This window comes from Phaethon aethereus, assembly GCF_964289735.1.
Source record: "Phaethon aethereus genome assembly, chromosome: 1".
Lineage (NCBI taxonomy): Eukaryota > Metazoa > Chordata > Aves > Phaethontiformes > Phaethontidae > Phaethon > Phaethon aethereus.
The window spans coordinates 137,232,999-137,240,973 of NC_138575.1; the positions used below are offsets into that span (position 1 = coordinate 137,232,999).

At 38.3% G+C, this 7,975-nt stretch overlaps 1 protein-coding gene across 1 annotated transcript; it reads right to left on the reverse strand.

Moving 5' to 3' along the window:
• Positions 1 to 2,920: 2,920 nt before the first annotated feature.
• On the reverse strand, positions 2,921 to 4,003 carry TCEANC (transcription elongation factor A N-terminal and central domain containing; the record flags this gene model as incomplete). The annotated part of the gene is made up of 1 exon (XM_082014360.1): positions 2,921 to 4,003. The coding sequence occupies one exon, from the start codon at positions 4,001 to 4,003 to the stop codon at positions 2,921 to 2,923; it is 1,083 nt and encodes a 360-aa protein (XP_081870486.1).
• Between the last annotated feature and the right edge of the window lie 3,972 nt (positions 4,004 to 7,975).

A 7,975-nucleotide genomic window follows, 5' to 3' on the forward strand; every position in this document is an offset into this window, starting at 1 on the left:
CATGGAAAACTACTTTAAAATGTTGAGTTTACTCAGCAGTTTAGTTTAACTGCGAGGGTACCACAGACTTGGCCTAGGAGTTCTGACTGCTGTTGGTTTGAAACAGAAGAAAGCGAAGGGATAGTTTTAAAAGGGGCACCGCTACAATCCATTCTTTTAATACTTGTAGTTATTGACAATTGTTTCTATACCATAAGTTGGAACTGCAGTTGTTAGTAACTGGCTTTTACTATCTCCACGTCTTAGAAGAAAGGGCAAGATGTTAAAGGCTAGAACCAAACAACCCTCTTGCTGCTGCAGGTACAGCTCACTCAGATCCGCAGTGAGGCTGGCTTGCTCTCGATTTGAAAAATTTTAAGATATCCACTGTTTGTTTTCTTAGCTGCTCAGTAAATACGGGTCTGTAGAAAATCCCAGTCATGTTGCAGCATACAGCTTAGCACTATACATTTAGGGATGTTCAAAAGAAAACGATGTTACACATTATGTCACAAACGTGACAAATTTTACCTTTGAAATACATTCTGTCAAAAAACACCACCCATGACTTGTAACATTCCCCGTCACCAAGACAAAACTCGGACGAGCTGCTACGCGGTGTTCTGACACAGCACAGAGCTGGCGTACAGCTCTACTCAGCAGGGCCGTGACCTCCAAAACGACAGCACACAACTCTGCTTTCTGTGAACCAGTAACACTGAAGTGTTTGCTTTCCTATGTTTTAGTGAAAACTAAAAATAATACTGTGCACAGACCTACTTCCACCACCTACCTGTAAGCATCAGTTCCTGCACATGGGTAAGGGCTGGAAAGGAAGGTCAGATATTAACTGAGTGGTTACACAGTTGAATGCTGGGGGTCTGGCCTAATGCTTTAACATTTCCTCTACATCAGTGCAATTCCACTGGAACACACATTTTCACATGATAAAAAGGTATTACCACAGTAAATGACACCACTGAAAGTTAACTGTTAGCACTTCACAGAATGGAAAAGATTTTTCTTGGCGCTTTTTTTTTGGTTTTGGGTTTTTTTTTTTTCTTCAGTAAAACAATAAATAAGTGTCACTTAATAACATCAGGTTACACACCGTTTTCACCATATAAAGATAAAAGTCTGCCTTCTGTTCTATTTTCAGTCCTGGCTGGCTTTTAGTCCACCAGCAGTTATTTTCCCAACTATCTCATGCCCCTAACCGCTTTCTCTGACAGGTCACGGAGAGCTCCAGGGCAGTGCCTTAGCCCAGAGCAGCCGAGCAGCCTCAGCTGTGTTCCAGCCCTTACTGCCCTCAGCAAATATTCACCAGGCTTCTCGCTCAGCTGATGCATTTTAGCCTTGAACTGCAAAATGCCTGTTGTGCATTTGTAAAAGTTATCTCCATTAATGCCAAGTATGCAGTTTCATTGTGTCTATACAATAGAGCGAAACAGAACACTTTCCTCTGTGGCTACAGCATGACTTTGGCAATTTATTGACCCATTTCACCATCTCATCCATACTCCAAGAAGGAAACTCATTATGAAGGTTATGTTTCCAAACAGTGCTACTGCTTTGCTGCAAAAACCTAACCTCTCAGGCAGGGCAGACTTACACTTCGCTGCATCTCCCTCAGGTCTGTGAGTGGACACATTTGTGTGCTCAGGAAATTAGGACTCAATGCAAGACCCATTTCCTCTCATTTAAACATTTACACTAACTCAAAAAAAGCGAAGAAACCAAAATAGGGACACAGAGTATGAACAGAGTATGAACAGAGTCTTCTACAGACCAACAAACAGCTGTGAAAGATACCCAGACTCCAGTGGTTCTCCCAGTTCAGAAAAGAAACATCTCCCTGATTTGCAATAAATACTCCAAAGCATTCAGATAGCTGGTTTTGAAGCAATTTTAAGTTTTCCAGAAACAAAACAAACAACAGGGCTATTACTTGAGTGAGAAGAACATTAAGGTGATATTTTGTGATAAATAAATGCTTCTAGTATACAGCCCATGGGAATCCTGTTGACTCTGGAGCAAAAACATGTATAAAAACTTCAGCTATTAGATTTGCCTCTATTCATTTTTTTCTGGATAACTTGCACTATATAAAAACATTGACTTGCTCAGTTCAGGACAGATGTCTCAGTTCAAGAGAGGATATCCATTCAGAAAGTGATTAACTCCTATTAACTTCATGCCTTTATTTATTAAATACCTTTACATAATTTTCTGAAATAAACCTCTGTCTGATCCTGCATTAATTTCTTCACAGTTGCAGGACATACCATCTTATATTGCAAATCTGAACTGCAAACTGATAGATTGTCACAAGTCCTATTTTCCTCCCAATAGCTATGAAAAGCTAAAGCAGAATTCCACTTTTGCTTTCATTTGCTAGCTGCCTTCTCCCCCTTTTACACTCTATTTTTCATTGCTTTTACACATTACCTCTTAAACCAACTTAATAATCTAACACTTGCAAAAATTGATTTAATTAAGTGAATCCATGCTGACCATTCTGCAATGCACACAATGTGAACTGCAGTTTTAGAAACAGTTTGTTTACTGTAAACAAAACTTATGTTCTATGAAAGACCTCCCCCTGAAGATAATGAAAATTCCAAGTACTCAGTACCTTGGGGAAAAAACCTGCAGCACTTGGAATATTTTTAATTGTCTTACTAGGGAATTACTCCTCTCTCAGATAGCGTTACCATTTTTTCCCTTTTTTCTTTTATTTCTTTACATATTGATATTACTTAAAAACATATAGATTTATTCAAGTCATCTTCAAACATAATAGCAATTTTTTAAAATTGATTTTGCACTTTTTAGTGGCAGCACCTACATAATATCAATGCAAAATTTTAAATTATACAGTTTCAACAGAAATACCTTCTCATATCTATGTTTTTTAACCACTTATTAAAGAGGGACAGCATTACAAACAGACCCATCTGCTGTGATACCACTGTTCTCCACATTCATTACAAATAACGTAAGTCAACATCTGTTCATCTGGATTTGTGTTTCGCACCCAACCTGGAAGAAAGAGAGTTCCTCTGGCAATCATAGTGACAGTGCAGTCAAATTTTTCACAGCGCCTACACTTTATTTTGTTTGTCTGCGTGCCATTAATAACTTGTGGAAGCTGATGTTCCTGAACGGATGATTCTGTGTACAGAGCCCTGAGCTGTTTCAGTTCATCGCTGGCCATTTCCATCACTGTCATCTCAGCAAAAGCCTTTGGACTCAAAGTCCCTGAAAAAAGGTTATGTTTTAAGTGGCAACTTTTAGGGTTCTTCAGGTTAGAAATTTTGCTTCTGATACAATTTTTATACTTTCTGTCATTTTTAGCATGAAGAGCAAAAACATGTTCTTCGATTTCTTTAGATAGCTCTAGCCATTTATCAGTTTCTTCTTTGCTTTTGTCAGAACCAGTCAAAGCTTTGTAAAGAAGATCTCTGCATTTATGTCTCAGAGCTCGCATCGGATCCTGCTGCAGACTTGCATCATTAACAAGAGGTTTAGAATCTTCATTATCAGCATGTTGTTCCTCAAAAGAAGAAAGCTGATTCATGCTGCCTTCTGCGTCATTATGTACCACATTTTTAACAGCTTGCAATGGGACCAAAATTTTAGAACTAGTAGCATCTAATGCCTCCTGCTGACATGGTCCTTCAGACAGTGACTGCTCTCTAGGAACCACACCGAGATGTTCCATTTCCTCTTCCACATGCACAGAAACTGATTTTTTAACTTGCATTGACTGAACACAGTTATTCTTGTAAAGTGCTTTCCACTTTGACAATAACTGCTTTGCTTGCTTTTTCAACTCTACTGAAGGGCAGATCTTGAGTACTCTGTATACAGCCTTGGCAACTTCTGTCCCCTGAAGATGCTCTATAGTCATACCAACATCTTCAAGCTCTTTAAGATGACCCTCAACATCTTGGAAATTGTTCTCAGACAGTAGCTTTTCAATACAATGGGCTCTGTGTATAATATTTTTCTGGTCAGACATTTTTAAACCTGAAAGCCAAAACATATTTATCATATTTACTGCAGTTATGACAATAATTCATTTTCTCTATATTCTCACAAGATTTTATTGCTATTTTACACTATCTTATTTATATATATTATTTGTTTTGTCAACTTTTTCTTGAAATGGTGTATAGTGGAGGTAGTGGAGCAAATGCAAAATACAGAGGGGCCTGGGTCCTGGGAAAGTGCACATGGGCATGCTAGTCTAACGCATACAAGAAAAACACTGGTGGAAAGAAGAGCCCAGGGACTTCTGCTAGTGTAGGGTCAACAATTTAAAAAGTAGGGTGTGACACTAATTTTTAAGGAAAAGCAGAGTGTTTTGCCAAAAAACACACTAACAAAGATACTTCCAGCATAATAAAAATTTAGTCATATTTGCTGTATGCATGTACACCACAACAGAAATTCACAGGGAGATTCTCAACTGCTACAAGAAGGTAGATAACTACACAACCACTCCGCTGTACGAGATTACAGGCAGACTTGGCAGCGTTTTCTGCATTAGTAGACTCTACCATCACTGGACTACCAAGGAGCAATCAGTTCTGAAATTCATCATTTTTTACCAAAAGCACCAGAAAAACACCTGTTAATGTTTAAAATCTAGCCACTCTTATCAAAGGACACCTTCTCCAAAAAAAAAAAAAAAAAAAAGAAAAAAGAAAAGGAGGTTATGTATGTATGAGGTCTTTCCTCATACATACACAGAAACAATAAAAATATTAGTAGGGTTTTTACAGTTAGTTTTTACAGTATTAGTGTCAAGAAATTGAATTTAATACAATTTTGTTTTCAGAGAATCAGTTTGTTTTTCTATCACACAAATGTAAAGCCTATTAAAAATTAAAAGTCTATTAAAAACCGTGTCTGGGACGTTCTGCTGTAACAGCTATTTGAATAACCTAATGCCCTCACACTGCTGAATACAGTCTGTACTAGCTTCCCAATCATCTCCAAAGGCAGACTTGTAAGTAAACGCTGCACTAATTTAATCTAGAGTTGTAATGACATTAAGGTTTTCTGCAAGACCCCAAACCCAGAGATCATTGCTGCCATCTTTCCAGAATGCATGTGCAAAATAACCCTCCTCAGAAAAACTGGCTTATGTCTCAAGTTTTGGGAAGCTGCATTTAAACCTCTTTTTCCATTTTTTAAGCACCTAACTAAAAATTAACTCAGTACAAGTTGCAATGATACAGAACAACAGAAAAATCAAGGTGGGTCCAAAAACTCCACATTGTAAGGTACTTTTTTGGTTGCTGGTTTTTGGAGGTTGTGTATTTGGTTGGGTTTTGTGTTTTGTTTTGATTGGTTGGTTGTTTTTTTTTAAATCAGTCATTCCTGTAACTAAACCCTAACTTAGTAAAATGTTTTCACAAATCTTTATAATAAATGCTGAGATGTTTGCTATCTATAGTTTTGTTTTTAATAAAACCTGCAAGATTCCACTCGGTTTCTCATAACAAACCCAAACAAATCAAGTTAATAGCTATTGTTTTAGAAGGGAATGGAAGACTAATTTGCAGTAGGGATTAATGTGTAGCACAGCTATTTTTTTCACAGATTTGTTTGGTTTTGCCACTGCTGTGTATATGTTGTAGCCTGTATGATGGAGAATCAATGATACATGCAGAAATGAGATATATGCATTAAGAATGACCCCTAAAACATAGAAAGTTAGAAAGTTTAAGAAAACTTGCACACTCATATTGTTTTAGTTAATATTAACTTCTACAGCAGACAGATGAGATACCTACAAATTGTTTCTTTTTTCATTTCAGACTTTTTCCTCAAGCCTTTGTTACTTCAAAAGAATAAAATTAACCAACTAATGTGGGCATGGTATCTGACAAAAAAACACTGACCTAAATGACTTTTTCAAGCACCCGGTGGAGATGTCAGTTTTTAGGCCTGAACATATTTTATTGGGAAGGCTTGGGGCTACTCTGCAATAAGTTTAAGTGAGCGAGCCTGACATAACTCAGTGGATCTTAACCCCAAAACACCATTCTGGTTCCTACTTGACCCTCAACCCTTCCACTTGCTATGCAAGAGATCACATGTTCTCTCTCTTCCAAAAGTTTCTCTTTATAGCTGCTAACAGGGAAGCAAGTTGGACTAGTAAACTTTTAACTGAGGTCCTCACCATTGCCCTTTCCCTTCCTAGCTCTGGCATCATATTACAGTTTGATTATCAAGGCAGGGCAGCTCAAAACCAGTGACACCTGAAAAACAGTTTCAAAACAGTGACGTCTACAAACTCCTAATTGCCCTAATTGCTATTTTTGGAAATTCTTAAAGTTAAAGACACAACCCTCTATATCCTAAGAAGTACCTATTTACTTACAGCCGTAGCATTATTAAAGCATGCTCCCATATATTCTCACGTGTTAAATGAAAAGAAAAAGGAGATTGCGGAATGCAGAGTCTCATGGCTTGAATAAGATTTCCTTTTGATTCCTTTTTATCAAGCCCTTTGACCAAAAAATGCTCAGTGCATTGCTCTCTGCAAATTTACACACACAAGGAGTTAACACTACTGACATTACTCTCCTGTTTGCTGAAAAGGAGAATTAAATGTAGAATGCAGAATTGAAGGGTGTGTTAAGTGCTCCTCTTTTCTTAGGAGCTAGTCTTCTAAATTTGTGCACAAAACCAGTGTTTTGTCTGAAGCTGCATACATCCTGATTCTACTCTAGAAAAAGTCATCTGGCTGATACAGGCTGATACAAGGCTAGCTACACACATCCACGTTTAAAGGAACTCACAAGCAGATTTCTTGCACAATCACTGCTTCCTTGATGATATCCCCTGAGAATGGGGGGAGAGGAGGGACAAGCCATATGTCTGGGTAATTTGCGTGTTCCCTTCTATGACCACCAGCCCAGCTAACCTGTTTTCTGCATGACAGAAGTACGTTCAAACTTCAGGTAGGGCCTTGGAGCTCTGTAAAAGAAAAGGATAGAGAAACAGAAAGAGAGAGAGCATAAACCTTCATCTGTTCCTATTACCCTGAACCACAGACCAACCTCCACAGCGAATGATCTCTGCATTCACTTAACCTGTATTTAAACAGTTCATTCTTGCCTGACATTTTGAAGTCCTGCAAAACCTCAGTAATGGCTTTTACAGAAACTGATTTACTACTCAAGAAGTTTTAGACTGAGGGAAACAGTATGCATTGTTCAAATACTTAAGTTGAACTCTATGCATCACCATACAAATATACAAAAGCAAATATAAGTGCATTCTTCCTCATCTGTTCTGCTGCAGGAACACGCAGAGGCTGTGAGAGTGGAAAGTGGTGTCTTCCTATCTAGGGCAGCCATCACTACAGCGGGACGGTTCCCTGTCTCCCGAACACTAAGCGGCTGACATTAGAAAATTATGATCTGCTGGCATTTACTGTTTTCCATGCAATCTAGGGCAAAGCTGGTGACACAGTTATATGCTCAACCAGTATGATTGCCTTAGAATCAGTTCTGCTTCTTCCAACAAACTCCACTTCAAATGTAATTTTCTTCAGTTTCTTGTATTATGCTACACATACCATAAAATATCCAAATGCAAGATGACTTCATGAATTCTCAATATTTAGTATACAGGGCTATGGACATGCTAAGAAATAACTACACACAAACTGCTCTGCTGATAATTTGTCCATGCATATACTTTCTACTGCAACAAAGGTGAAGTATTTTGATCTTTCATTGAGGACTATGCTTCATAGAAAGTTTCCTCCCTAATAATGCAGGGCAAAGAGCTGTACATAAGAAACGGTGCATAAAGTCCGTGGATATCATCTGCTTTATGGTCGTGGTCCTCACTCATGCTTATCCACTGTCCCTAGGCAGCCCATCAGGGTGGCAAAGTGAAGACAGACCTGTTTCTGTGGCCAATCCCACACAAGAAAATGATATGGCTGAAAAAAGATTCCTTCGGCCCC